The sequence below is a fragment of the Macrotis lagotis genome, chromosome 4 (genome assembly GCF_037893015.1).
Source record: "Macrotis lagotis isolate mMagLag1 chromosome 4, bilby.v1.9.chrom.fasta, whole genome shotgun sequence".
Taxonomy (NCBI): domain Eukaryota; kingdom Metazoa; phylum Chordata; class Mammalia; order Peramelemorphia; family Peramelidae; genus Macrotis; species Macrotis lagotis.
Genome location: NC_133661.1, coordinates 114,096,904 through 114,124,427, shown reverse-complemented (window position 1 = coordinate 114,124,427; position 27,524 = coordinate 114,096,904). Strand labels below are relative to the sequence as shown.

The 27,524-nt window shown below is 49.6% G+C and overlaps 1 protein-coding gene and 1 long non-coding RNA gene across 11 annotated transcripts in view; one reads left to right on the top strand and one right to left on the bottom strand.

Annotated features, from left to right (window-relative positions):
* Nucleotides 1–27,445, bottom strand: part of POLL (DNA polymerase lambda) — a 45,113-nt gene extending 17,668 nt beyond the window's left edge. For 2 of the 9 annotated variants that reach the window (XR_012477910.1, XR_012477911.1), the window contains exons 1-16: nucleotides 26,915–27,436; nucleotides 26,266–26,397; nucleotides 25,374–25,668; nucleotides 25,031–25,169; nucleotides 24,232–24,549; nucleotides 23,365–23,538; nucleotides 22,769–22,897; nucleotides 18,600–18,768; nucleotides 18,141–18,266; nucleotides 11,895–12,001; nucleotides 11,495–11,667; nucleotides 10,370–11,388; nucleotides 7,710–7,807; nucleotides 7,135–7,289; nucleotides 4,653–4,789; nucleotides 4,414–4,515 (exon numbers count right to left, since the gene is read on the bottom strand). Coding sequence is in view for 5 of the 9 variants with exons in the window: in XM_074233882.1 (XP_074089983.1) it covers nucleotides 17,902–18,266; nucleotides 18,600–18,768; nucleotides 22,769–22,897; nucleotides 23,365–23,538; nucleotides 24,232–24,549; nucleotides 25,031–25,169; nucleotides 25,374–25,668; nucleotides 26,266–26,377 (1,701 nt within the window). In the remaining 4 variants the exon portion in view is untranslated. Of the gene's footprint in view, nucleotides 1–4,413; nucleotides 4,516–4,652; nucleotides 4,790–6,778; nucleotides 6,909–7,134; nucleotides 7,290–7,709; nucleotides 7,808–10,369; nucleotides 11,389–11,494; nucleotides 11,668–11,894; nucleotides 12,002–12,032; nucleotides 12,100–17,679; nucleotides 18,267–18,599; nucleotides 18,769–22,768; nucleotides 22,898–23,364; nucleotides 23,539–24,231; nucleotides 24,550–25,030; nucleotides 25,170–25,373; nucleotides 25,669–26,265; nucleotides 26,398–26,914 lie in introns of those variants that run through there. The other 7 variants (XR_012477913.1, XR_012477912.1, XM_074233886.1 and 4 more) reach the window with 7 other exon arrangements.
* LOC141521377 (uncharacterized) lies at nucleotides 1,192–14,580 on the top strand. 2 transcript variants are annotated; one of them, XR_012477915.1, is made up of 4 exons: nucleotides 1,192–1,578; nucleotides 1,828–1,964; nucleotides 3,966–4,396; nucleotides 14,029–14,580. It is a non-coding gene; the product is annotated as an uncharacterized LOC141521377 (long non-coding RNA). The 2 variants fall into 2 exon arrangements; XR_012477914.1 differs by having other exon boundaries at nucleotides 1,192–1,964.
* Nucleotides 27,446–27,524: the final 79 nt, after the last annotated feature.

Genomic DNA, 27,524 nt, shown 5'->3' with positions numbered 1-27,524 from the left:
TAGGGAAGACATTAGGAGATTAAAAGGACATGTATGAATTGGGGACTTCAGGGATGCCGGCAAAGGAGCCAAGATGTGGGGAGGCTAGGAGGTATAGTCCCAAAGTTTCCCTGTGACACAAGAAGGTTGCTACCTTATTGGAAGGGCCTGCCTCATTCCCAGCCAGTATCACTGTCTCTACTTTGATGGGTCATCACTATGGGTGTCCTTAAGGGAGTTGGCTCTTCCCTTTACTCAGGGGTCCTCATCTCCTTGAGAGGAAGCCTTTGTCAACTTGCCTAAGCCCTTCCAGCTGTAGGACATTTCAGTGTCTGCTGGCCCCACAGAAGACCTTGCCTCCTTCACATTGCAGGAAAGGTAGGGCCCCATAGGCTCATGCAACCTTGACCTCTATTGGTCTAGACCCCTCGGAAAAGGCACAAACCCCTTTCCCTTTGCAACAGCCGAGAAGAAGTGAGGATGGCCTGGGCCCGTGCCCCGTTGCCTACTAGAGCACTCAGGAACAAAAAGCCCCATTGCTTGTGCTCAGAGAGCTTGAAAGCTCTTCTGTGTTGCTGTCTCGGTGTGTGTGATTGTCCCACTTTGCCTTAGGGAAACACACACACCCAGTGACCGACTTAGACAAGGAGCTGGCTCAGTGAATGCTGAGCACACAAGTCTGGCTCACCTGCTCTCACTCGGACATTAAGACAAAGACACTTCTATCTCACCACGTGTGTGTGTGTGTGTGTGTGTGTGTGTGTGTGTGTGAGAGAGAGAGAGAGAGAGAGAGAGAGAGAGAGAGAGAGAGAGAAGTAGGAGAGAGGAGAGGGGAGTGAGAGACAAAGACGAGACACAGAGAGAGGATGAGAAAGAAAAAGGGAGGGAGGGAGAGGTGGGAACACAATGGTGCCAGCTGACGCGGGGGTAGGGGAGCGCAGGGGTGGCGGCGCCTCCTTTGCGGGGCTTGTGGGTCCGGGGCCCCGGGGCGGCCCCCTCCCCTCCCCGCCCCCCGTGGCAGCGGTGCTCGGGCGCGGACACGGACGCGGGGGAAGTGATGACAAATGCCCGTTATCAGCGAACGAGGCCGATGACAAATGTGCGTGCTCCGCGCGGCCCCATTAGGCTGTAATAACCGGAGATGGATGGCCCCCCCAGCTCCCCCCAGCTCCCCCGCCCGGTGCCCACCCCCCAGTCCCGATCCCCTTCCCAAAGACGCCCCCCTTCCCCAGTCCGGCGCTCCGCCCACCCCTTCTCCCAATTAGGCCGTAATAACCGGAGATGGATGGCCCGCTCCCCCTCCCCCAAATCGACTCTGCCTGGGCTGAGGGAGGGGGAGGGGGAGACGCGACGTCGCCAATCACAGATGGCGGGGAGGGGTCGGGGGGACAGGGAGGGAGGGGGGCGAGCAGTCCGCATACACCCAGAGACCGTCTCCTGGGGTCCCCCCCAGCCCCCGGCCCGTAAGGCTGCTCTCCTGCTCAAGGGGAGGAGGAGTCTGGGGGGCTCGCCCCGCCCTGTTTCCCTCGCCACCCCCACCCCACCCCAAAGCCAAGAGGCTCCGGCCCGAGTAGAGCAGGAAGGGGCTGGAGTCCCAAGGTAAGCTTTAAGGGCCGGGGCCCTGTTCGGGTTCCCCTCTAAGCAAGGGCCTGGGCCCAAGGGGGAACAGACAGGACCCCTCGGGGAGACCCAGCTGGTCTAGCCCCAGACCCCAAGCCAGTCCGGCTTGTCCCCTAGAACTTGGGGGGGCGGGCTTCTCTGGGCAGCCACATCTAACTCCATGTTCAAGTAAGTTTCATCTGACCTCTTTCCTGTACCTCAAAAACAAAAGTCCCTCCAATATTCCAGCTTTGAGAGTCCCTGTCCCCGGGAGGGATCTGGGGAACCTTCCCCAAACCCCTCCTTACTCCATGGCTAAGGACTGAGGCAAGGCTGGAGAGGCAGAAGGAAGAAAGAGAAGACAGCTGCACCTCCTCCCCTAAGAGGTGGGTCTGACCAATGTGGGGGGGATTGGGGGGGGAGCTGGGGGGTGATACTTGAACCAACCTGGTTAATGGCCAACAGCCAGGCTCCCCCTCCCAGCTCACTCCCTATTCTCTAGTGCTATTGACCCGTCATTAGTTATCCCATATCCAAGGTCACCAGGGCTGGTCCAGCCATAAATCACCTGCGGAGGGGTGGGGTGGGGGTGGGGGCTGAGAGTGAAGGTGACAGGCACAAGAGAGCTTTAGGGATATTGGCCCAGACTACTGGCTTGGTCCAGAAGAGAGGGGGCAGGGGAGTCTTCATCTCCGGAGCAGGAGCTGAGATGCCAAACAGGCAACCCCATACTGCTCTTCCCCACCCCCCTTCTCTTCTCTCTCCTCCCCTTCCCTTCTCTCTTCCTCTGCTTTCTTCTCTGTCTCTGCCATTTCCTCCTTGTCTATCTTTTTCTTCATAGACCACCAGAAGTTAGCCTAGGTCACACACACCCCACCCCAGTAAACATGTATTTTATTTTGGGGAGAGGAGGGGCAGAAAGAAACCTTGAAGACCCTGGAAGGGGGAGGTGACCAGGCCCTGCTCCTAGTAGTCAAGCTTTCCTTTTTTTGTTCTTTTTTGAAAGGCAGTGGGGTTAAGTGGCTTGCCCAAGGCCACACAGCTAGGGAATTATTGTCTGAGGCTGGATTTGAACTCAGGGACTTCTGACTCCAGGACCGGTGCTCTATCCATTGTGCCACCTAGCCTCCCCCTCAGGCTTTCCTTGATTCCTGAGTATTGGGGAACAGGGAGAGCACTCCCTAAAGGGGAAACTGAGGCTAAGGACCTGTGTAAGAGAGTTGTGTCTTCCCCTTCATAATCTCTAGTCCTGCTCCTTTGTATTCTACTCATTCTTTACTGAGCCCCATGCCAAGGGGACAGGGTGGGCTGAGGGGCAGGGCCGGGGGCCTGCATCTGAGAGCCTCTCAGTAAAGAGGTTAGGTACCAGAACACCCCTCATGACAGAAGGGAAAGAAAGTCACCCCCAGCTGTAGTAGAAAGTCACTTCCCCAGCCTGGAGCCATAAGCTAGTTTCTTTGGTCCTTGGGTTCCCTCTGCTGGGCTCTCCCTGAAACACAGCTACCCCTTCCCCTTCTTCCTAAATCAAGGAGTGCGAAAAGGGTGTTCCCTGAAGAAGCCAACACACCTTGATCCTGCGTCCCTTCTTTTTGTCTCTGTCCCTTCAGCCATGCCGTCCAATACTTCCTGGTCCTGGTGTGGGAGGGCCCTCAGTACTTAGGGCTTCTTATTAAATTCACACCCAAGACAAGGGGCAGTGTTTTCCCTGGGAATTTATTTTCCAAATAAAAACAGTACCATGGTGGGCCCTGGGGATGTTCCCCTCTCTTCAGGAAGACCCTGGTGCCCTGTCTTCCACAGGCACTTAGTGAAGAGATGCCAGTCCAGCTGTGCATCTTGGGGTGGGGTGAACAACACCCTCCTCCAAGTTCCTGGAGCAGAGTCTCTGAGGCAGACCCCAGGACCTTAACCTTGAGGTGAATGAGCCCTGGGGTTTCTTGAGAGTAAAGATGTGTCCAGCAGGTCCCTGGGGCCAATCCCTGAGAGTGACCCACAGGAGGCTGGTCCCTGGCTTTGCTTGGAATCAGGATGCTGAAGTTCCATTTTGGAAGTAGCCCCAGACCATCTGGGGAGGCCTGAGAGGAAGCTTCTCTCCTTCTACCCAGCTCTTCCACTCGCGAAATGGGTAGTGAAGAACACTCTGGGAGAGACAGTTGGAGTGCTGGGCTGCTATAAAGTATTGTGTCCTAGGGGGCGGCTAGGTGGCGGCTAGGTGGCGCAGTGGATAAAGCACGGGCCCTGGAGTCAGGAGTACCTGGGTTCAAATCCGGCCTCAGACACTTAATAATGACCTAGCTGTGTGGCCTTGGGCAAGCCACTTAACCCCATTTGCCTTGCAAAAACCTAAAAAATAATAATAATAATGTACTTTGTCCTGGTCCCTGAAGTCTCACAGGGCCCTGAGCTCATGGGATGCCATAATCAAGAGAAGTCCTGGCCTCGTGGCCCCTGGTGTCCTCTTCCAGCCACCTCCACATGTGCCCCACCAGGGACTCTACTGCTGGGGTGTCCTGTCCCAGGCAAGTAGACCAGGAAGGTCAGGGTGTGGAGACTGTAGGTCTCCAGCTCCTGCCAAGGCCAGACTGATCCCCTTCCCCCTTCATGCTAGGAAATCTGGGTCCACTCCCCTTCTACATCCCTACAGGTGCAGGAGAGAAAGCTGACCAGGGGCAGAGGAACCTCAAGGAGAGGGGGCCACAAGGAGCTCAAGAGGCCTGGGGCGAGAAAGGGACAGCTTTGATCACAGTCACACAACTAAGGACATGTCAGCAGACTCCATCTCCCGAAGCTAAGGCCAGGCTTCTACTCACATAAGAGGGTAGGTGGGGGAGGTACCTGTGGCGTGTTCCACACCAGCCGGAGGGCAGTTTTCAAAGTCCTTTTAAGGACATGAGGTCCTTTGTTGCTGCTGAGTCCACTGGGGTCAAAACAGCCTCCCTGGAGGAGAGAGGGGCATAGGAACAGAATTCATGAGGTAAGGAAGGAGGGCAGAGGTCTCCCAAATTCCCCTGCTTCCTGGCCATTCAGCTCCCTCTCCCCGCAAACAGGGTTCAAAGATGGGGAGGCTGTTGTACCTGGGGGGGATAGAGTAGGGCTGAGTCTACCTCTTCAAGCTGCAGGCCTTGCTGTTGGTAGAACTGCAGGAACCTGAGAAGCTCCAGGAGACGCGTCAGTCTGTCCAGCTGCCGACGTGTTGGTGGCCACCCCGCAGCTGGGGTGCAGGAGAGAAAGCTGACCCTGGGCGGAGGAACCTCAACTTGACCCCCGTTCCCAGTTTGGGCCATCCAAGAGGCAACCAGCAGGCTGGCCCAGCCCTTCAGAATGTTTGTGCTTGTACAGAGACAGGCCCTTCCTCAAACTGCCCCCTTTTCCACCCCCAGGGGTATTATAGGAGGCTCCAGCCCAAGCCCAGAGGCCCTGCTGTGCTGGTTGACACTGGGGCTTCTCACCTGCCAGGGAAGTTGGGACTAGGACCTGGGGATCGGCCTCCTCCTAATCCCGGGCCCGGGACATTGGGCCTCCTGTGGGCCTCAGTTATTGCATGGGGAGGTTTACACTGGCTGTGAGGCCCGAATGAAACGCTGCGGTTGGCCGGCCCCAAGCATGGATCTCCGAGGATCACAAGCCATCGGTAACATGCGTGTCGATGAGCCGCACCGGGGTCCCTGGGGCCCCGGCTCACCCCGGGCCTCGGAGCCCCTCGGCTGTCCGCCTCTAGGCAGGCTCTGAGGGTCAGCCCCGAGGCCGGCGGGGAGCCGGGCCCGGAGCGCCTCGGATTCTGCCCGCGGGTCTAGGGTGGAGGCTGCCCCCTCCCCTCCCCTCCCTCAGAGCCCCGGGGCCCGGGAGGCCGAGCAGGGAGCCCCGGCGGCCCAGAGGACGGGCGGCAGCCCGGGGGGACACGGGCTCCAGGCTCGGCGCTCGGAATTGGGCCGGGGGCGTGGGGGGCAGCGGGCGCGGGGAGGAGCGGGAGCGCGAATCTATCATGATTAGGCGGCTCCGGCAGGGGCGCGATCGGGGAGGCTAAAAAGATGGATCTCCGCGATAAAGTTAAATAAGGCCGGCGCGGCCCTCCCCCTCCGCCGCCGCGCTCCCCACAATTTATGAGCCGATTAGGCGGAGGCTGCAAGTTCCCGCCACTTCGCGAATCGCGGCCCCGCTGTTCCCGGCAAATTAATTAAGCGCGGGCCGCGCCGGGCAACGGGCGGGGGGCCGGGCCGCGGCCCCGGGCCCCCCAACCGGGCTCCAGCGGCGACCGCCCCGGCCGAGGGGAAGAGGACGTGGCCGGCCTCCAAGCGCACACACCCGTGGGCACCGCGCCCACCCAGGGCCAGCGGGCCGGCCTCCAGCTCAGAGGAGGGGAGGGAGGCCGCGCCTGGCCGGGTCAGGGCCTCCCACCTCTGCTCCCTTCCAAGTCGCCTGGGGTCAGTAAAGGCCAAAGCGCACGTTTTCTCAGTCTCTGCCCCTCTGAATCTCCCTGCCAGATCTGAGGCCCTGGGCCCCGCCCCCTCCTCCTGAATATTCCTTTCTTTCTGGGTCTTTCTGCCCCCTCTGCCAGCTCCTTCTTTGGCTCCTGAGCTAGTTCACCATCCCTGCCACACACATTGAACAGGCAGACCGAAAACTCCGTCGGGGCTCTGTCCTCTTTTCCCTCCATCCGCTCTCACTTGGGCAATGCACCAGCTCCCAGGAGTTCAATCATCGCTGTGTAGATGGCTCCCAAGGGCATGGATCCAATTGCCTATTGGACATCTCAAACTGGATGTTTCATTGTTACCTCAAACTCCAGCACTCCAAAATTGATCAAATTATCTTTCCCTCTAAAGCCATCTTTCACCCAAAATTTGTTTTTGTTGAAAGCATGACCACCCTTCCAGTCACCCAAGCTTGCAGGTCTGACTCCTCATTTTCAGTCCCCTGACATTTTTACACTCCCATGGGCAAGTCATTTAACCTGTTTGCCTCAGTTTCCTCATCTGTAAAATGAGCTGGAGAAGGAAATAGAAAGCTACTCTAATATCCTTGCCAAGAAAACTCTAAATGGGGTCACAAAGAGTTGGATACAAGAGAAATGACTGAACAACAACACTGAGCAGTCCTGGGAAACTCCTTATTCCTCAAGGGCAAGGACTGATTATGCCTCTTTGCTAGCTCCTTCCTCCCCAAACCCCACCCCCACCCACCACCCTACCTCTAACCTCCACATCCTTTCCAAGAGTATGAGTTCTCTATTGGCCGACTTAGCACAGTACCCTCTCACTCAAATCCAATTCACATGCATGTCACGGTCTCATTCACATGCATGCCATGGTCTCATTCCCTGATGTCTTGGTCTTTTTTGTGGAATGAAGGACAAACATCATCAATCAATCAATCAGCCTCCCTTCCCTTACAAGATAGGACATATCTTTCACCCTTTAGAAAAGATGTATATATTGATTGACTTCTCCAGTTTCTTGATCCCCCTGCCAGCAGACCATTGAAGACCTCTCTACCTCCTATAGAAGTCAGTGGGTCACCCCCAAATGGGTCCTCTGACCCAGACAAAAAAAATCTTACCTTTTTCATCAGCATCTGTTCACCAGTAACATGGTCTTGAACTCAGAACCAATGCTTGCTGAGTTGAGCAGTGACAAAGAAGTGGCAGCCCAAGGAGTAGTAGTAGTAGAAGAGATTGGAACCAGGGATGCCATGCCTAGTTTCCTGCCATTCCACTGCAGAAGGAGAGGGAGAAAGAGACAGGGATGGAGGGAGAGACAAAAGGATAGGAATATGCAGAGATCTCTATAAACAGAGATAAAATAGTGTAATGAGGGAGACAGAAAGGGAGATACATATATATCTATATATATGTGGAAATGCATAAATTTAATATACATAAATTTATACATTTTTAAAAAATATGAAGGGGCGGCTAGGTGGCACAGTAGATAGAGCACTGGTCCTGGAGTCAGGAGGACCTGAGTTCAAATCCAGCCTCAGACACTTAATAATTACCTAGCTGTGTGGCCTTGGGCAAGCCACTTAACCCCATTGCCTTGCAAAAAAAAAATACACACACACACACACACACACACACACACACACACACAAACAGGGATAGATAAGTAGTGTGGTGGATAGAGCACCATTACCTGGAGTAGGAAGGCTCATCTTCATGAACCTTCAAATCTGACCGCCGGTGTTTACTAGCAGTGTGACCCTGGGCAAGTTACTGCCTCAGTTTCCTCATCTGCAAAATGACCAGAGAACAAAATGCAAACCACTCCAGTATCTTTGCCAAGAAAACGCCAAATGGGGGCAGCTAGGTGGTGCAGGGGATAGAGCATTGGCCCTGGAGTCAGGAGGACCTGAGTTCAAATTCGACCTCAGACATTTAATACTTACCTAGCTGTGTGACTTTGGGTAAGCCACTTAACCCCACTGCCTTCCCTGCCAAAAAAAGATGTTAAGAAAATGCCAAATGAAGTCATGAAGAGTCTGACTGAAAACCCACTAAACAAAAATATAGTCAGAAAAGATGGGAGGAGAAAGGGAAAGAGAAAGAAGAGAAACTGACCAAGATATAAAAAGTCAGAGCTACAGAGAGAAAGAAGATTTGGACTGAATGAGGCAGGTGGAAAGTGTCCTGGGTTTGGCCCTGGGACTTGGGTTTGTATCCCAGATCTTCCACCTTCATGAGTGTAAGTCACATTCCTTCTCTGACCCTCAGTATCCTCCTCTATAAAATGAACTGCATGGGGCAGCTAGGTGGTGTAGTGGATAAAGCACCAGCCTTGGAGTCAGGAGTACCTGGGTTCAAATCTGGTCCCAGACACTTAATTACCTAGCTGTGTGGCCTTGGGCAAGCCACTTAACCCCATTTGCCTTGCAAAAACCTAAAATAAAATAAAATGAACTGCATAATCTCTAAGGTACCTTCCAGCTTCTTCCAGGAAAGGACCTATCATTTCTTGTATGTATTGGATGGATAAGGGAAGTATGGAAAGGGAACATGAAGAACACAAGAAAAGATTGCCACCCTCTTGATAGGAATGGGCTTCCAAGTTTCAGGCTCAAGAGAGCCTTGGGGTATCATAGGACAAAAGGTGGAGATGCTAGCCTGCTAGGCAAAGTTTACAAATAAAAGCTTGAAATAAGATGAATGCCTGAATGTAGGTCTCTGGGGCCCAGAGAAATCACTTCAGGATGAAGACCAGAACAGAAATGGTGAACACTTGACCCACAACACTCCCAAGGGCAACCTGAACCAGATTAAAATGTAACTGGGACATATTTGACAAAAATAAAACATAGACAATGTTAATATGTGGTTTTCTAAGTCAACATATGGCCTGCAAGGATCCTTATGAACAGTTTAGTGGTCACTTTTTATTTGTGTTTGACATGACTAGACCTGAATTATTCATTAAACTAGATTGATGTGTGGAAACCCAGCCTGTACATATTTCTGATAAGCTTTGATTTTGGATAGGATCTGTGACTTCATGCATGTAGGGAAATGACTGTGGAATCTTGAACAAGTAATTTCCTCATACATGTTTGCACCTATTCTGAGACTTATTGACATAGAAAGTTGACTGGGGGAACTGATTGATTTAAGGGACTTGCCCAGGGTCATTCACATGGTCAGTATGTGTCAGAGGCAGACTTTCCTATCTCTGAGGTCAGCCCTCTAACCAACTATGGTGACCACTTCTCAGGTCATGTTAAAATCAAAGATTTCTGTTTTGTTTTTTAGTTTTTGCAAGGCAATGGGGTTAAGTGGATTGGCCAAGGCCACACAGTTAGATAATTATTGTCTGAGGCTGTTTTTGCACTCAGGTCCTCCTGACTCCAGGGCCCGTGCTCTATCCATTGTACCACCTAGCTGCCCTCAAAATCAAATATTTCTGAGAAAACATTTTTCCATTTTTAAATAATACCTTCAAGATAACTGGCTGACTCTGATGTGGCAAAGGAGAGGAATGAGAAGCTGGGAGACACTAGTATTTTATAGAGGCAATATTGGATATAGGCAGGATGTGGCTAATTTGCTTGTAAGCTGATTGTTAAATTTTCAGTGTGAGCATTTACATCTTAGAAATCAGCAGTTACTGTTTTGTGGGTTGTCTAAACTTAAAGTGTTAGTAGTGCAGATTAAACTTAAAAGTGTGTGTGCAGAGATTTTTTTTTCCCCAGAGAGCCCAGTTGTTAAACATCTACAAGCATACTTCTGTATGACTTTCTCAGCAAACATAGTATACTGTAAGATAATAAGAGCACTGTCAATTCTAGAAAGTTTAGGTTTATAAAGAATCTTCCTCCATCCATCTCTCAATTGAGCCCCTGATCCTTTGTTTGGAAGGATCCCAAATCCATTTTTTATTTTGTTTTGTTTTTGTTTAGGTTTTTTGCAAGGCAATGGGGTTAAGTGACTTGCCCAAGGCCACACAGCTAGGTTATTATTGTCTGAGGTGGGATTTGAACTCAGATACTCCTGACTCCAGGGCAAGTGCTCTATCCACTGTGCACCTAGGTGTCCCATCCCTAATCCTTTGAGGGTAATGTCTGGGGCTTTAATTAGAGGGAATGACTCAAGCAAGATTAGGAATATAACCTATAGTGTGGATTCTTTTTTGTACAGTCACTTCACAAGCAGGGCTAGGAGCACAGAGAGCCTACAAGTTAGATCACAGCTCACTTAGGCTTGAGCAACTGGGGAGGGTATGGCAGACTTCCAGTAAGAAGGAAGAGCAACTTGGCTGTAAGGTGAGCCATCCCCTAGGAACCCCCAGAACATCCCAGAGCTCACCATGGTAAGGAAGGCCACACGCAGAGCCAGATGTTCCTAGCTGCCAGTAGTCAAGGGAAGGCCATCAGTAGTCAGGGCCAGGCCAGAGTCAAGCAGGGAGAAACTGTTATTATCACTATCCAGGAAGAGGCATCAGAACCATTCTAGAAGCATGCAGCCTGCCTCCCTTACTTGGCATCCATAGCTATCTTCCACAGACTGCTTCAGGGAATCAACACAATACTCCTGATGTAGCTTTAGCTTCTGGGGGGTCCATCTTGTAGTCCCACACACACACTTAGACTGGTCCTACTCTCCACTGGTTTATCCTCACACTTACTTCCTCTCCAGATCTCTCTGATGATACCCCTTTCTGTTCCCTTCCCTGGGGTTCAGTCCTTAAATCCAAAGGCTCTCCCTCCCCAGGGGTCATTCCTGTTGGATCTTTGCTGATCATCACTTCCAAAGTCCAGCTGAGGCCCTTGGAGCCTCAAGAGCCTCCTTCTGTAATTCGGAGGAGTCAGTAGGCAAGGTCCAGGGTTTATCCTGAAGCCAAAGTGGTAGGCACAGGACCTAGTCTAAAGTCTGGCCTCAGACCTGGGGCCCCTGCCTAAGGGTGTGCCTGTCCCCAGGACTTTTCAGGTGCAGGGATCCCCCTCAGTGACTTTCAAGGATCCAAGAAGATGGACTGGCTGGTACCTAGGCTGAAGGGCAAGGTGGATGTAAGGCTCAGGACTTTAGACCCAAAGGTACATGAGCTGACACCTTCCTTCTCCTGGTTCTGTGAAGTGGGGTCCAGAACGTGAGGGATTGGGCAAGAGAGGGCCAAGAGTGCTCTCAGTAACGGGTCCAAAGGGTGAGACAATGGAAGTGTGTCCCACCAGAGGGCAGCAGATTGGCTGTGAGGTCCAAAGTACTTTCCATGGTGATGGGGGAACCACTGTCCCTTGAGGTTGATTCCAGAACAGAAGCTGGCCTCTCTCCCAGGTCACTGTTCTCAGGTCTGTGGCAGAATTCCAAACCTCTGGTGAATGGATGCCCTGGGAAGAAGGGGACATTCCTGATTCTCCACAGGCATTCCTATGAAAGTGGAAGGTCATGCCCATCTAGACCCCAGACTTTGGAAGCTGTCTCCCACCTCCCTACCTCCAGTAGGGCATTAGTCGTGGCAGCAGTGGGGAGAATACCCTGAGGAGCTTCCAGGTATGGCCTCTGGGAAATTGAACCCCAGTATGCTCCGGTGTCCCTCCAAGGTGTTACAATTCACTGGTAGAAGGTGGAAGAGGCATCTGGGTCTCCCAGGTTTAGTTTTTGAATTCCTGTGTGTGGGAGGGGCACATGATGGCATCTCTCACTCCATGAGTTGGCCCAACTCTGTGAATTCTGACCCAAGTTTGCAGCCACCTCCCCCAAATATCCCAGGGGAACCCTGACCAGTCTATCTCCTGCCCTCCCCAAGTCCCTGGGTATCCTCCCTTCTCCTTTCCACCCTCCTGTACCTCAATTCCCCCCAGGAGGACTTGCTGTGGGGTGGGGCTGCTCTTACCTCTCTCCAGAGAGGGGTCTGCCCTGGACTCAGTCAGGAAGCACTGCAGACCACCGGATAAAGAGGACTCCATCATCCCTGGCCTGGCCCCTCTGGTTCTTCCTTGGCTAGAGGGAAAGGGTGGAACTGGGGATCCACCCAGGCTGAGCTGGGCAGTGGAGGGAGGCTAGCCACCCCCACTGGCCTGGGGAGAGGCCCTGCTAGGCTGCACAAGAGGATGGGAGAAACTAGTGTCAGGCTGAATGTCAGATGGAAATCGAAAGAGGAGCTTGGGAACTGAGCATGTGCAGGCAGGGCCTGGCTAGGGGCCCCAGGTTCTCCAGGTCTGGGCCGGGCACCTCCTCCCTGGACAGCCAGAGGGAAGTCAAGCTGTTCCTCACTGCCCAGTTACATCTGGGCCCTGCCTGCCCTTTGCAACCTGAAGGGCTGGAAGCTCCCTCTGGACAGTGTGACCATTTTACAGGCAGGGAGACTGAGGCCACCGAGGGGGGGAACTCTCTCCTCCCCAGACTGCTTCTGCCAGTTGCTGTCCTGAGGCCTTGATGATTTGGACAGGGGTCATTCTTAGGTGATGATGAAATGAGGGAGGGAAGAGAGCTGGGAAACCTAAAGGGGGTGGCTGCACTCTCTATGACTGGCATGGTCTGGTCACCCATGACTACGAGAGAGGCTTAGAGTCTTGACTGCTACTGAGGGAGGACCCAAGAGTGAACTGGACAAATGAGACACCAACTTTTATTTCTCCTTCTTCTAGCGGGCATAGCCTATTTCTTCTTTTCAGTCTCCTTCCTGACCCTCCTGAGGCTTGCCTGAGACTGTGGAAGGGCCTAAGTAATTCCCCAAGAGCTGGAGGGGGCGTCTGGAGGGAGAGGCAAGGGTTAACTCCTGGGTCACCCTACCTTGGGCTGTGGTGGCTGATTGTGCTCTGTTTAGACTTCCCACACTCAGAAGTGGAAATTCCCCCTGTCCCACAACATCAAGGGTCTCTTTAAAAGGCTCTGGAATCAGTTGGGGTATCCTGGGAAAGGTCAGCCCCAAATGGTCTGGTCTGCTAGGCTCTGGGGTACAGTGAGGAATGGAGCCTTACCACCTAACACTTCCTGTTCTCATTTCCTGGGGAGGCTAGGAAGGACAAGTTAGATGCTCTAAGAAGAGCACCTCAACTCAAGAACTGTAGGCCAATGCTTCTGCTGGGAGAGAAAACTCTCCAGATTCCTGTAATCTCAAAGGGTTGGGGTGCGAATGAATGGTGACAAAGGGGGAACACTTGGATGATTCAAGAGCCCTGTGTCAAAAATACCTCATTTGAGATATGCTTTATGGGTATGGGCTGGGAGTTTTCCTGAGCTGGTACCTTCCTCTCCAATACCAATAGCCTCTACTCTAATCTGGGGGGGTGTTCTGGATCTCTTAAAAGCCCAGAAGTTGGCGTGCCAGGGTCAACCCAGCCAGGAAAATTGACCATTTCCACTCCCACAGTCTCTAAGGCAGGAGGGTTAAGGATAACTCTATCCTCTAGATAATGAAGACCAGGGCTCTTCCTTAATCCCTTAACCATCCTCCGGGATGGGTCAGGCAATTCTTGCTGGCCAGCAGGGGTCACTCTAAAGCCAGCTCAGAACTTGCAGACTCTAGCTAATGAGAAGGGTAGAGAAGGGAATGTACCACGCCCTACATTGGGTCAGAATTTCACAGGTGTGCTGACTACTGTTGGGTGAAACCCATCCTTGGTGGTGAGGGGAGCAGGAGGTGGAGAGAATGGGTAGGATTCCCAATACAGATTGGCTGGGACTGGAAAGTGGCAGTTTTATACGGGGGAATCAATTGAAGCCCCCTCAAAGGGGAGGCCTCACTAGGGCACCTGGTCAGCATTGGGGCCCAGAGTGGGGAGAACTTATCCCTCATAAAGGAGCTTTTAAGGCTCTGGGGACTTTGATGAGCCGCATTTGGTTGGTTAGCACTATGGTGTGAATGGGGCCACCAGCTACCTTTATGGAGGAGGGGTCCTTTTGTTCCTACCCTTTCATGCTGTCCCCCTTTGCTTCTTCCCAACAGATAGCTCAGGTTTCAGGGGCTCAAAGTTGAGGGGGCTGGAGGAGTCTGACTCATTATTCCCTTGCTCTTGGGATTCCAGGTACCCTGAGGCAGGCATGGTAAGACTGCCCACCAAGCAAGATAGGGAAGAGAGAACAGTCTTTGGTCTTCTCAGAGAACAGCAGAAAAGGATAGACCCACAGGGAGATCTTAGGGGAACTCCCCTAGCTGGGACCCTCAATGCTGAAGGGTTGTAAGCTCCAGGACTGAACCCAATTTAACACACAATCATCAGTATTCATTGTCTACAAAGACAATCCAGTTATCTCATGGGTAATAGACATTGACATGTATTGAATGAATTAGTATCTGTTCATTTTGACCAATGCTAGCTATCTTTAGAGTTTTAAATAAACTTAGCCTGCATTAATAGCAATCTAGAGTGCTGTTCTATTCTGGGTGCCAAAATTTTGGAGGAATATGAAAAATCTGAATCATATTAATGGGTAATCAGAGTAGAACACTGCACCTGAGACAGGTTCAGGAAAAACTATTCAAAGAATGGTTCAAGAATATCTAAAAAAGGGAAGAGGCAACCTCCCTGGCTTCAATATGAACAGGTCATAGAAGATTCAACTCTCACTTCCTTTTTTTTGATAGCTGTTACTACAGTTGGTAGATCAGAATACATTAGAATTTATATTTCAGAAAAGCATGTGATAAAGTCCTTGGTGACATGATAAAAGATATGTGGCCTAGATAATGGTAATTAAATTTCTTTGGAACTGGTTTGGTGACCAGATTAACTGAAGAGATTAGCAAAAAGAGATATCTCCAGTGGGGTCCTTCAGGGAATCTATGCTTAGCCTTCTGCTGATCAACTTGTAATTATGAACTGGATAAAAGAATGGATGGCAAGCCTGCCCAAAGTACAAATGTCAGGATATCAAAAGATCTTGCTAGGCCAGAAGGATGCCCAAATCATAGTGTTCTCTCTCCCAAACTGCTGTGTTTATTCTGTAAATCCACTACATGCACATGTTGTATGTGTATATATGTATGTACATGGTCTATTTCCTGATGGAATGAGGAAATGTTTGTGTCATTTTTTGTCTCTATCTGGTGCCTAGAGATGGACACTTAATAAACGCTTGCTAATTAATGGGTCAAAAGCAAGAAGAAAAAAATTAAAAGGTAAACATAAAGTCCTAATGTGTTAAACCAAAGAAACAAAAACTCCAACTGTGAACACAAGAGGGAGATCTGGCTAAATAAGGTCAAAAAAAGACTGGAGGATTTTGGTGGATAGTCATCATTATAAGTATACAGTGGGGCATAGCAATCAAAAATTAAATGACATTTTAGGCTACAGTATCCAAAACACAAGAAATGAACAGTCAATCAAGTTCTCCCCTCATCACAGTACCCAGAGTGTTGTGGTCAGCCCTAGGCAACACATTATGGAGAAGACAACTTGGAGAGAATCCCAAGAAAACCAGGATGGAGAGGAATCTCAGTATCATGCTCCATGAAGTCTGGCTCCAAGAACTGGCAATGTCTGGCCTAAGACTTGGGAGGGAGGGGGACGGAAAGGGGGTATTGAACAGATGGCTGCCAGCTAATTATGTGAAGGAGTGTTAAGTGAAAGAGGAATTAGATTTTTTTTTTCCTTCTTATTTGGCTCCAGAGGGTAAATGTACTAGACAGGTAGAAATAGTGGAAGACTGAGAAAACCTTCTAGTTCCCCATTCACAAATGGAATGGTCTCTCTTCATTTACTCAATCAACAAGATGCCAGACACTGGGAATGTGAGCACAAAGTGTAAAGGACTTGTATTAGAATAGGTGAGACAAGCAGTTTGGTACAAGGTCATTTGGGGGGAGGGCAGTGAAGAAGCTGGCGCCTGGACAAAGCCTTAAAGGAAGAGAGGAGTCTTAGAGGCTGAGATAAGGAGTGAGTGAGTGCATTCCAGGCCTGGGGGAAGAGGGCCCACCATAGAACCTTGAGGGGCCCCCACAACTGGGGGGATGTGATGTGGATATATTCTCTCTCCCCAGAGAGATTCCAATGAAACTGAATGACCACTGTTTGGGAATGTGATCAAGGCAATACCCAGTCAGGTATTTAACTCCTGAAATTCCACGAAGGGGGGGTGGTGGTGATGGTGATGGAAGACATAATGTTGGGGTGGTTTCCAGGATCTGAAGGGCTGTTATGGAGGAGACTACATTTATTCGGTGTAGCTCTAAAAAACCAAACTAGCAACACTGGATGGAAGTCACAGAGGAAGATTTTGTTTCTACTCCTGGAAGCAATTAAACCTATCTAATCATGGAAAAGACTATTCAATATTGGAGATTTTTTTAGGTGGTAGATATAACAAAAAGAATAACTTACATCTGTTTAAGGCGATTTAAAGTTTGAAAAGAGTTTCATGACAACACTGAGAGTAGACAGTGCAAGTTATCTCCTTCATTTTACAGATGGGGATCTCACAACCCAGTAAACATCAGAGCCAACAATCCAAACTCAGGTCTTTTGAGTCCATACCCCAATGATGCTGCTCTGAAGTGAATCCGGCAGAGGGCATTCTTGGATCAAGTCAGGGGCTACATGTAGTAACCTCTGAGGCTATCTCCAGCTCTAGAAATCACTCTATCTAATCTCTTTTCCTGAAAATCCATCTAGCATACCCAAACCAATTTTTTTTCTAAAATATTTTGCTTGTTATTCCATTGTTGAGAAAATGTTAATAGCTCCCCATTTCTACTGCACCATATCAATTGTCTCTAGTCTTTTAAGGCTCCGTGTGTGGCCTTTTAAATGTTTTCCTCTTCCCCCAAACAGCCGCTCTGTTCCAACCACAACATTCTCTTCCCAGTATATGTGCTCTTTCACAACTATGTCTTCCCTCCTGATGCTGCCCTGCTAAGAACACCTCCCTCCCTACTGTTCCACCTGGATCTTCGAAGCTCCCCCAACCCCTTTCAGGGAGTTTTCCCTGAAAGAACACAGTGGTGATCTGCCTTCCTAGTCTCTATTTCATGTGAGTGTGTGTGTTTGTCAATTTTTCTGCACCAGCATTCAAACCTCCTAGGGCCAGGGAACCCATCTTCTCCTTGCCTCCCCCACAGTTCCAGCCAAAGAGCTGGGTATATAAGAAAATTGATAAATATGTTTTTGATTGATGGGCAAAGGAGATCTACTGGACACATGCCCTACCCCACATCATCCAACTCTTGGCTTTAGGGCTTCCAATTCCTAAGTCAACCTGGGCAGTTCCTATCTTAACTGCTGGCCATCCCAGACTAGCTCCCTGATGATGACCACTCTTCCCAATCTGGGAAACTAGGCCTAGAGAAAGAGTTGAAGAAGGCAGAGATCATAGACTCCAGAAGATATGTCAAATGAATTTTACTATATTCTCAGTCTCCCTTCACATCCTTCAACTGCAGCACACATTTAAGCACTATACAACAGTCTTCCTCTGCCCCTTCAGAAGCATAGAAAACAAGTAAAAAAAGAGGGAAAGCAAGTTGACCTTGGCAAATATCCCTTGGGAAACAACACTATATCTTCCTGGTGCTTGAGTGGAAGTGGGCTAAGAGGTGGGATCCTTCTAGGTATGCCTGGGTCCTCAGCACAGGAAGTGGGAATAGACTGCACGGCAGCCACCTGCTGCTTATGAAAATGGGGCAAGGGGAGGAGTGAAGCATATATAAAAAGAAAAAACACAATCTAGTGCAGCAGTGAGATACTACATTTTTTTTATGTAGATTGCTCCTGAGAGGCAATAGATGTACTTCCTGGGGAAAAGCAGCAGTTCACGAACAGTTAGAGCTTCCAGTCCAATGTGCTAGGGAGGATGGATCATCTCTAAAACCCAAAGGTGAGTAGGGGAAAAGATTCCATGTAAGGATGTTGGGGGAGGGCATTCTTTCAAACCTACTTTGGGGAGGGAGGGAGGGGGGGTCACCAATCCCGCTCAGAGGGCTCCCGATATGGCAAGCCTAAAAGTTTGAAGACATCTTTCTCTGTGGGGGTGGACAATGCCCGACCTGGCCCCAGCTTGATGCCATGTCCATCACGCACAACGGCAGTGCTGAGAGCATGCTCTGACAGGCTCATGCCCTTTGTCTTGGCCAGAGCCCTCATAGAACGGTTAAAGTAAGCAGAGCCAGTGAAATACAGTAAGGCACAGGCAAACTCACTATAGGGTACCACAATGATGTCCAAGCGACGGTGGAGCCGACCAGGCCCTGGCAATTGGCATACACCCAGATACTTCTGCTGCTGGCCATTATCATCCTGGCTAACCAAGTCATCTGTAAGGAACCCTGACCCAGGAAGGCCAGGAAGGAGAGGGAATTAAGGAATAGTGGGAAGTATCTAACATCCCTAATCTCAACTCCAATCTTTTTTCTTCTTGGGTTCCTAGAAATACAGAGCATCAGGACTAGAAGCCCCTGAGAAGGGCAGTGACCTATTGAAAGTCACACAGACAGTAAATAAAACTCAGGATTTTAACCTAGATCTCCTAACTCCCATCCAGCTCATCATGTTCCCTCCCCACTTGGAGCTCTTGTCTGAAAACCCGAGCTTCTCTCCAGCTCTCTTCCTCTGGGGAACTTCCCACTTGCTGCTGAAGCCCCAGACTTGGGGGGTCATACCTTGCTGCCGAAGGGTATCCAGAAGCTGGTTGAAGATCCCCTGGTGAGAGTGTCCATCTGGATGAGTGACAAGCACATCTACATCCCCACATGTCGCCTTACCCCGGCGGTATGAGCCACATGCCACAGAAAGCAGACCAGGATTGAGGGTACAAGCTGTCTCCCGGACCTGCAAAGTAGGAAAACAGATTGACTGCTTATCAGGGGTTATAGTCAACCCCTTCCTGGGTATGGAGTGGTCATAAGGCCCACTCCAGATCCAAGTCTAGGAAGATTGAGAGAATGGGAAGCTAAGTGTCTCTGGGCAGGAAAGAGGGTGGGTAGGGAAAGAGGACCGGTCATTCTTTACCTTTTATAAGAAAAAGATGACAATGGGTTGAAATAACAGGAGAGACTGAGATTAGCAGGTAGATTGGCTAATAGGAAAGGACCATTTCTAAACCCTCCTTTTATTCCCCACCTTTTTTTTCCTTCAGCCTTCAAACATGCCCACATCTTCATCCTTACAAAGTCTTCACTTGATTCGACCATCCCCTGAAGCCCTTATTCTAGTTTTCCTCCCTTTCAAGGCCAAATTCCTAGAAAACAGCTGGGTATGCCTCCCTGCAATTTGGCCCCAATCCTTATTACAGAAGTGCTGCATGCTCTGCAGTATTATCATTGCTCTCTTGACTATTTAATCCAGTCTTCCCTGACACATCCGACAATGTTATCCACCTGCTCAGGCCAGGGTCTCTCTCCTCTGTGGGTTCCTCTGATACTGCTCTATTAGGGATTCTCTTCTGGTCTGTCAGACCAATCCTATCCTAAGCTCTCTTTTCTTTTTTCTGTCTACACTCCTCTGGCATTCTCATCAAACCCTCTGGATTCAACTATTACCTCTATGCAAACAACTCTCAAAAACTTCATATCCATCCTCCATCTATCTCTCACAATCCAATCTTTTTTTTTTTTTGCAAGGTAAATGGGGTTAAGTGGCTTGCCCAAGGCCACACAGCTAGGCAATTATTAAGTGTCTGAAGCTGATTTGAACTCAGGTACTCCAGGGCCAGTACTCTATCCACTGGGCCACCTAGCCGCCCCTACAATCCAATCTTGCATTTCCAACTACTTCCTGGACATCTTTGCCCAGATCCCCCAAAGGCTCCTGAAATTCAACGAGTCCAAAACATATTATATTTGTCCTTAAACATATCCCTTCTGACTTTCTTATTTTTACCATCATTCTTCCAATCATTCAGATACAAAACTTGGGGCTATCCTTCATTCCTACTTTTCATTCACTCCCCAAAGCGAACCAGTTACCATGTATTATTGATTTCACCTCATCAGTTACTCTCAGGTCAAGTCCTTTTCTTTCTACAACCTGATCCAGATCCTCATCATTTTTCACCCAGATTACTACAATGGCCTCCTAATCACGTGTCCTCCTTCAAATCTTTCCTTTCTCTAATCTATTCTTCACAGAGAAGACAGATATTCATGGTGCTCCACTCTCTCTTGCTCAGAAAATTTCAGTGTTCCCCCATTGCCCTTGGGATGCAAAACCAATTCTTGTTTAGCATTTAAAATCCTTCACAATCTGGTTCCAGTTTTTATTCCTCCTTGGACACTTATGATCCACTCAACAACTTTGGGGTACTTCACCTCAATGCCTTCTTCTGAAGATTTTTTTTTAATCTTTCATTATCAAAGAAGACCATGACATCAGCGAGATGATGCCATGACAGGCATGTGATTTGAGTGGGGGGGCTGGGCTAAGTCACCAGTCTTACTTTCTCCTTTAGTCATGTGGGTTCAGTGGCCAGATATGAATCAGAACGACTGGAGATGGCCCTGGATTGGAGGTAATCAGGGTGAAGTGACTTGCCCAAGGTCACACAGCTAATAAGTGGCAAGTGTCTGAGGCTGGATTCCAACTCCCATCCTCCCGACTTCAAGATCAGTGCTTTACCCACTGTGCCATCTAGCTGACTTCTAAAAGTGAGGAGATTGGATTAGATGCTCTCTGAGGGGCCTTCTCATTGTTACATGCTAACTCCAACCTTCACTCAATTCCCAAAATGAAGATTTTTGATTCCCATGGATCACATTCCATTTTCCACCCTCATGCTTTTGCACAGGTTGTAACCAGAATGCTTTTCCTCTTCACCTACACATCTTAGAGACCCTCACTCCCTTCAAGGCTCAGCTCCAAAAGCCAATTCCTTCAAGAAAACACTTCCTGATTACCCCAATTGTTTCTACCACCACCACTATCACTATAGATTTTATCTGTACAAATACTGCATTTTCTTATCTATGAAAATATTATAACCCTTCAAGAGAATGAAAACTCCTCGAGAGTATGGACTATCTCACTTTTTATTGGTATTCTCAGTATCTGGTATGGTGTCTGGAACAAAGTAGGTCCTTAATAAATTTTTGATGATTAACTGATTGATTTAACACTGTAACTTACTGAGGGAGGTTGCAGGGTCAATCCTCTAGAAATACTGAGGAGCAGGAGAGACTTTCTTCCCCCATACCCTCTAAATATAACTAGGCAGATGGACTATATAAAGTCTACCCTCCTCCCCCCATCTATGAATTTAAAGACTGGAGGAGGGTATGGATGAAAGGGAGGTGGAGCAGGAGAACTGACCAGGTGCCCAGCAACCAGTGTCCAATCTTTGATGGGAGGAGGGAAAAGATCCACACCCTGCCTCCTTATGACTTGAAACAAGGGATAATTTTCAACCCTAGGATTATCCTTCATTAAGGGGAGATAAACTCATTAGACTCCATCCCGGAGATACAGAGGTCTTTCTCATGCAGATGGCCTTCCCACCTTCTCCCTTGGAAATTAAGACTTTTGTAGCCTTCCAAAGGATAGAACCAGGCTTCTTCAGTATTCTACTGACAAGGGGCATCCACTAATCCCTTAATTCCCTTCTTGGCCTATCCCAAGGGAAGGGAGGAGGGGCCTGAGATGCCTATCAAAAGGCCTCTGAACAGGTCCCAGAGCTTCTATCTGTTCAAACAGAGAAGCGAAGTACTTCTCTGATCTAATTCAAGTTGGGGGGCAGGGGTTGGGGGGATGGGAGAGAGTATTCTTTATGCCTGGGCACCGTGAATGAGTGACAACATTAGCACAAATGGTACTACCACCATGATGGATGGACACAGGGGCAGCACAAACTAATCTTGGTGCCTGTCCCCAGGGGTCTTCCCATCCTCACTCTATGTCCCACATTGTCCCCCTTGTCTCCCAAAATGATTGTAATGACCATCCCGTCCTGCCTTAATGGGCCTTTCAGATGTTCTGGCTCTAGCAGTCAAAAAGAAAAAGGCTTGTGGATGAAGGGAAGGAAGTCAAATTCAATTCAGTTTAAAAACTGTTTAAGTGTTCAAGGCTGTGCCCATTTAAATTCAGCCAGAGGCAGCACTGACAAGTCATCCGCCAGTAAATAACTATCTGGTGGTAACTCTGCCCCAAATCAGCCTCTAGCTTAACTCCAAACATAATCCAGATTCAGATACAACCCTATGCTAGCTTCAACCCAAGAGCCAGTATTATCCAAAGCAAAGAGTAAGCCTGGCTTAGGACAGGCAGAATTTGGCCCCAAATCTGTTTGCTGGTCTCTTTAGGTTGCTTCACCTCAGAGTCTCAATGCTTTCTTCTAGAATGAGGAGATGGGATTAGATACTCTCTGAGGGACCTTCGAATTGTTACATCCTAACTCCAATTTTCACCCAACTCTAAACTAAACTTCATCTTAATACAAATCTTAAGCCTCAGTCCCTGTAAGAAGGAAGAATCCAGTGAATCTGAAGGGAGTTCCTCTGCACAGAAGCAGGGTTGGGGTCACTATTCTTCCCCTAACCCAACCCTTCCAGCCTCCATCACTGTTCTCTATCCCTCCCTTTGACACTGAAAATAATATTGTGGATGCTTCCCATTGGGGGCTTTAGAAAAGCCAAAAAAGACAGTTCTCCCTCCTTTATTCTCACCTTTAGACCTTTCCCATCTGACAGATTCTTGCTTCCTGGTCTCCCTGGACAAATCATCATGGACTCAGTGCGGGAGGAAGGTGGGGAATGCATGTCCTACCTTGTTAACTTCATTTGAAAAATCCCTTCCCTTTCCTCCCCGTCCCCCCATTCCCCAAGATGTGGTATCTGCTCACAGTCTGCTCTATCTCTGCAGCCTCTTCCCTGGGTATGCGCTTGAGGAAGTCCTCATAATGCTTCAGGCCGATGGCCTGCTGAGTAGTCAGGGTGGCCCGGCTTTGAATGTCCTCTAAAGTCCGGAAGCCCTGAAAAAGCCAGTCACACAGCAGGATGTAGTGAGGTTCGAGGCCTTCAGAGACACCACTTGGAGATACTGGTCACTTATACAAGGGCCCCAGTCATCTACTCAATTTCAAGGGAAGGACTGATGGCACAATATCCCTAGAATAAGAGGGTCAATGCCCAGAAAGAAGTAGGAAAAGTGGATTCTTTTCTTTTTAGAAAGGAAATAACAGAAAGTATCCTGAGCTCCTAGGACAGTTCTGGTCCTAGGACAGTTCTGGGAAGTGAGCAAAGGAACAAAGTAGGAGAAGCAGGTTCAAATAACCTTTGGTCTCCATCTAAGGAAAGAGACCCTCTGGATTTTATGCTCCTAGCAAAGGGCAGATCTGAATGGCAGTTAAATCAAATGAGGTTACCCACAAAGAGCTCAGCATCAGTGGAGGGAGTTGCTGGAGTAATAGGAGGGGGTGGGGTGGGGCAGAGGAGTGACCTGCTGGTACCACATCTGAGCAGTCTTGCTTCCAACTCCCCAGATATTGGAGAAGAGCTCTAGGACAGGTACGCTGTCACTGATGTGGTCCAGTTTCCGAAGATGACCACTTTCTAAGATCTCCATGATCTTCTCTGCCATGCGTTTTCCAATCCCAGGGATGCCACAGGCTTCCTATAGAATGTGGTAACAGTAACACAAGACCTAAGTATGGTAGAAGAGTATGGTAGAAGAGATAAGGGTGGCAGGACTCCAATAACCAGCTATAACTATGCTAGCCTGGGGAAGGGTGGGTTTCCTGAAGCTTAAAGCTAGGAAAGGACCAGTTTGTAATGGTAGAAAGCTGCGTGTTTATGATAACTTGGAGCCAGAGATAGAGCCAGTGCATAGTTGATTATAGGGTAATAATCCTAAAACAAGGTGCAGAGAAAATCAAAGGAGGAAGACACCTTGTATGGTGTGAATGGCCAGACTTGATATCCTGTGTCCTCTCTGCCTTTCAGATACAATCCAAGCTGCTGCTTCTTCATGAAGCCCTTCCTGATCTCCCTGCTCTTAGGGTCCTCCCTCCCAAACTACCTTGTACTCAACTCCTTGGCAGTTTTATTTATCAACCCTATGGTTTTGCATATATTTTTACAGGTATTTCCTGTCTTTGAATGGAAGCTTCTTAAGTAGCGATTGTTTCACTGGGTATACTTGTATCCCCAGGGTCTGGCATACTGTAGGTGCTTCATCTTTGCTGGGAGGTCTGCACCCCACCCCCCTGGAGCCATGATCAGAAAGGGGCTTCCAGACAGCTCCTCCAGAGCATGGAAGCTGATGTGGAAGCTGTTCCTCCTGCCCTGAGGCATTCAGGGCTCCTACCTGATAGGAGGTGATAGGTTTGTGAAAGCTCTTGAGGGCACTAACAGCCTTGGAGTAGCCTAGTGACCGCCACCTGTCCCCTTGGACAGTGTAGGCTTTGGCCAGCACTTCCAGCTTCTCTGTAATATGAAGATTGTGGTTGATCTTCTTCTGGCTAGAGGGCTGGGCACACACCCACTTATTGCTGACTGTAGGGGCCAGGCTGGACTCAGCATCTCCTTCAGGGGTACTTGGGTATTGGCCAGTGATCAGGGCTTCCAGGTCAGCTGGGGTAATCTGAACTTCCTCTTCATCACTGTCTTCATTATAATAATTAGGCTTAAAATAGAGAAAGCAAACATAATTAATCCAGGTCCTCCCCTCTTTTCCCCTTTCCTCCAACCAGAGGCTGCCCAGGATAGAGGCTATCACTCCTTCTTAGATTGGGATTTTCCTGGATTTGGAAATTGTCTATCCTCTCTCAGATTAGGCTTCTTCCAGCATATTGGAGACTCTAAGAATGGAAGGACCATGTTTTCCTCCATCTGAGAGGATATTTCCTAAGAAAAGGACCACGTCTTTTCATTCCTCCAATATCACCCTGCCCTGGGCTCTGCCCAAGGACAGTGGTGAGGTGGTGCATGACTGCTGACTGAATGCAGGGAAAGGACTTCACAGAATAGTAAACCCTTCTGCCCCCATTTGTATAGAACTTTCCAGATCTATCTTCAGGCCTTAACCCTTAGGCATTGACTGAAAGTTGACCAGTTTTCTTAAGGACTCCCAGTTTCCTACAGACTAAGAAGGATGAGCACCTGACCTGTGGCTGGGTGGACAGTTTTGAATGTAGTTCCTGAGATGGGGCAAAAGGAGTAGTAGAAGGAAGCCCTGACTGGGCTGAGGTTCCAGAGGGCCCTGGCTGGAAAGACGCAAGCTGAATATCTGCCTTGTCCAGGTACCTGTGGGAGAATGAAACAGTAGAGCACTGATCCATCAAAGGTCTTATTCCCAAACTGCACTGAGCCCTTTCCTGCCATAGTTTGATAGGCCTTAGTTTGATCTTTTATCTAACAGGGATATTGAAATTTGACTTCTCAAAGAATTTGCAAAAATCCTTTGGTGGTTCAGCAAATGAGAAGATGAGGTGCTGAGGCTGAGCTCACCTGTCAGGGATGCAGATGCTGAATGCAGCAGTGTCCACCAGTTTCTGCTCTTGCAAACACTGGCTCAGCCAAGCTGACTTCACCATTTGGACCCCTCGTGGAAGATGGGACAATTTCAGGAGGCGGAGGGCTCGCTCACAGTCAACAGTCTCATCCACCACAATGTGTGTAATCCCTGGGGCATGAGGGGAGCAGACGCGGCCCCCGTGCTGGATGATTTGCTTCTCAAAGATCTCAGCCCGGGCTCGACCGATGCTCGCAGGTAACACGTGCACTTGCAGTGGGCTCAGCCACTCTGCATAAGAACCATCCCAGTTCTCATCATCATCTGCCCTCTCTTTCTCTATCTCCAACTCAAAGCATGGATCAGAGAATGAGCAAGGAATGGTGGAAAAAGTGCTGGATGTGGAGTCAGGCAAGATCTGGATTCAGTCTACTTCAGACAAATTAGTTGTCACTTATCTCTCTGATCCTGTATTTCCTCACCTTTAAGATGGGGAGGCTAGGGCTTCCTTACCTATGGAAAAGGGTGGGTTCCCATTATGGAAAAATTTCTCCCTGAAACTGCAGCACATGGCAGCCTCCTCCAGGAAGGCATTCTCACCAAATTCCAAATTGCCCCAAGGGAGCCTTTCCTTGGGAGTCTCCCTATGGGTACAGACTCTTTCCAAGGGACTCAGTTCAGAACTCTGCTCCTCAAATCCTTTAAAGCAAGGGCTTAGGCAAAATAGCATAAATGAATCCAGGACTAGCTTTGGGTGGGGGACAGTGGGGTAAAAGAGGAGGTCAATATGTTTGAGGCAACAAGTTGGAAAGTTTGGAAGACTAATTCTTGATACATTCAGTTTGGGGGAAGGGAGTTTGGGAGAGAAAAGGGGGAAATAGAGCTCACCTCCATCTTCTGCTTCTTCTTTCTTAGGAATCTTTAAGAGGTCACTCCTATCTGAGTCAGTTCTCATTTTCTTCCGTTTAGGGAAGGCCTTCAAGATCCCTCGAGGCTCCATAGTTAGGGCTAAGCTTCTTTCTAAGGGTAAATGAAGACAGAAGAGCAAGGGAGGGTGGCCAGAGAAGTCAGGGTTAAGAAAACTGTCTCATGACCTATCTAGGAATTAGAAATAAACTAGGCAAAAGTCCTAGTTGACTGATGAAGATTTGTTCTCCCATCTCAGTCCCTAGGTAGGAAGGGACTACTGGTTTGTTCTTCCTGAGAGGAGAATGAAACCCATCCCCTAGGGAGCCCTTACCTGATTCCTAATTCTTTTTTTAGTTTTTTTTTGCAAGGCAATGGGATTAAGTGACTTGCCCAAGGCCATACACTTAGGTAAGTGTCTGAGGACACATTTGAACTCAGGCCCTGACTCCAGGGCCGGTGCTCTATCCACTGCACCACCTAGCCGCCCCATTCCTAAATCTTAATGATGTGGAGAAAGATGATTTAGATAGGAAAATGCATAAATCAAGGATCTAAGCTTCTGTAAAGAGGGAGCTTTGGAGCAAAGACTAGACTTAGAGAATATAAAAGATAAAAAAAAAAAAAAGACCTAATTTTGGGGTTTGGAATAGGATGAAGCGCTGGGTTCAGATCTCGGTTCTGCACTTCCCGGGGCTGCAAACTTGAGTGGGCCACACTGCCCTCGGACTTCAAGCGGCACATGGTTGGGAGGAGGGTTCGGACTCGGGACGCCGAGGCCCCTGGCGGCTTTCAGGCCACGGGCAGTGCCAGTGACCCAAGACACGTTTACTAGTGGGCAGGCGGCACGGGCAGAAGGCGGAGACCCAGCCCGAGCTGGGGGATCTGGGGGAGAGCTCGGGCTCGGCGCGGCAGGGGTCGGCCGGTCCGTCTGCCTCTGCCCTCGGCCGTCCGCCTACCCGCCAGCCCGGGCTCCGGGGAGCCGCTTCCCGGGGTGTCCCCGCCTGCCTCAGGGGCCGAGCCTCGCCCCATCGGGGCGGCACCTACCTCCCGGGGGCGTGGCGAGGGCCGGGGGGGCACCCCCGGCCGGGCTCCCCCCCAAAACCCCACCAAAGCGGGGCGTCTCTCAGTCACGGGCCCCCGCCCTCCCGGAGGTGCAGCCCCTTTAAGCGCCCCAGCGAGGCCTCCACGAGGCCGGGGGGGGGGGGGGAGCGGCCCGACGCGGCAGAACCTCTTCCGGG